The following is a 1,513-nucleotide window of genomic DNA, read 5'->3' as shown; positions in this document are numbered from 1 at the left end:
AAAATCGCCAGAAATTAAAAAGTGGTCATACTTCACAGTAACCTCTGATAGAAAATCGGCAAAGTCATTAATAAAGTCCTTATTAAATTTAGGAGGACGATATACAACTGCAAACATGACAGGAGGGGACAGGAAACTCACTGATCAGTTTCTGGACGTCATCTTTGTGCTTTATGTGAACTCCGTATTAATGACGACTGTTTGTTTGTGATCTTCTCAGACAGGTTCAGTCTGTTCTCTACATCGTCATCCTCCAGCTTTTAACCACCCGGCTCACAGAAGCTCCTCTGTCAACCTGCGGGGACGCCATCCTGAGCTGGAAGGGTAGGTCACATGACACTACACCACTGTGAGCGTGTCACAAAGGCGTTGTACCGGGCGTACAGTGCGTGTACAGTTTAGTATCCAGAGAGTTTTGAGTCAGTAAAATACCAAATATTTTGAGGTGAAACTTTGTAGTTAGTGCCTCTAAATGTAGAAAACAGAAACTCTATTTGTGTACATTTACTTAGTAGTGATTTGATTGTCGAGCAGTTTTTCATATCTGAATGTCGCCTGTCTTTTGACTCTCAGTAATTGTAACTCTGATGTTGCCACTAAGCTTTTGGTTGATTTTTTTAACCTCTTTTTCATCCTTACACATTCAATGCAAAGNTTACTTAGTAGTGATTTGATTGTCGAGCAGTTTTTCATATCTGAATGTCGCCTGTCTTTTGACTCAGTAATTGTAACTCTGATGTTGCCACTAAGCTTTTGGTTGATTTTTTTTTAACCTCTTTTTCATCCTTACACATTCAATGCAAAGGTATATAAATGTGTTTTAAAAAAATCAGAATAACTACAAGATGTAGTGAAGTAGAAACACTGACAGTATTTAATTAGCCCTTTGAAACCTGGAGCAACATCACTCCTCTTGTGCTGCTTTCAGATGCCTTTCACAAGTATTTAAACCTTTGAACTCTGAGCAAATTGGCGCGATTTATTTCAAAAACATGGGAAAGAAGGTGATGAGCAGCTTGGTAAAAAGTGTCCCACAAATTGCAAAGAAAAAAAGAAGATTTAGAAAATGATTTAAAAAAAAAAAAAAAAAAAAAAAAAAAACTGGGGAAAAACTTTGTTTATTATTATTATAATTCCATTTTAAATTTATGTAACAGAATTTTATATTTTTTAAGCACTCTTATCAGGTCATTTTCTTATTTATTTGTTTTTATTTATTTTTTTACTAATTTCTTGCAAATGTTTTTGATTAATTTCTTCTTTGGTTGCTCACTGCCTTGTTCCAGTGTTTTTAAAAGAAAGAAAGCCAATTTGCTCAGGTTTCAAAAGGTTAAAGGATAACTTCGGTATTTTTCAACCTGGGCCCTATTTCCCCATGTGTATGTGTGCGTATGATTCATAGGTACAACTCGTTTTAAAGTTGGTTCAGTATTGAGGGAGGCGGATGCAGCCGGGAGCCGCGAGGTAGATATGGGGGCAAATGCGTCCCGTATAAGTTTGCGCATTAAAAGTG

At 36.4% G+C, this 1,513-nt stretch overlaps 1 protein-coding gene across 1 annotated transcript in view; it reads left to right on the top strand.

Annotated features, from left to right (window-relative positions):
* slc49a3 (solute carrier family 49 member 3) overlaps window positions 1-1,513 on the top strand; it is a 28,837-nt gene that overhangs the window by 22,618 nt on the left and 4,706 nt on the right. Inside the window, exon 9 of the mRNA XM_050043267.1 lies at window positions 221-324. Coding sequence (XP_049899224.1) covers window positions 221-324 — 104 coding nt within the window. The remainder of the gene's footprint in view (window positions 1-220; window positions 325-1,513) is intronic.

This window comes from Epinephelus moara, chromosome 4 (genome assembly GCF_006386435.1).
Source record: "Epinephelus moara isolate mb chromosome 4, YSFRI_EMoa_1.0, whole genome shotgun sequence".
Classification (NCBI taxonomy): Eukaryota; Metazoa; Chordata; class Actinopteri; order Perciformes; family Serranidae; genus Epinephelus; species Epinephelus moara.
This window is presented reverse-complemented; position numbering and strand designations above follow the sequence as displayed.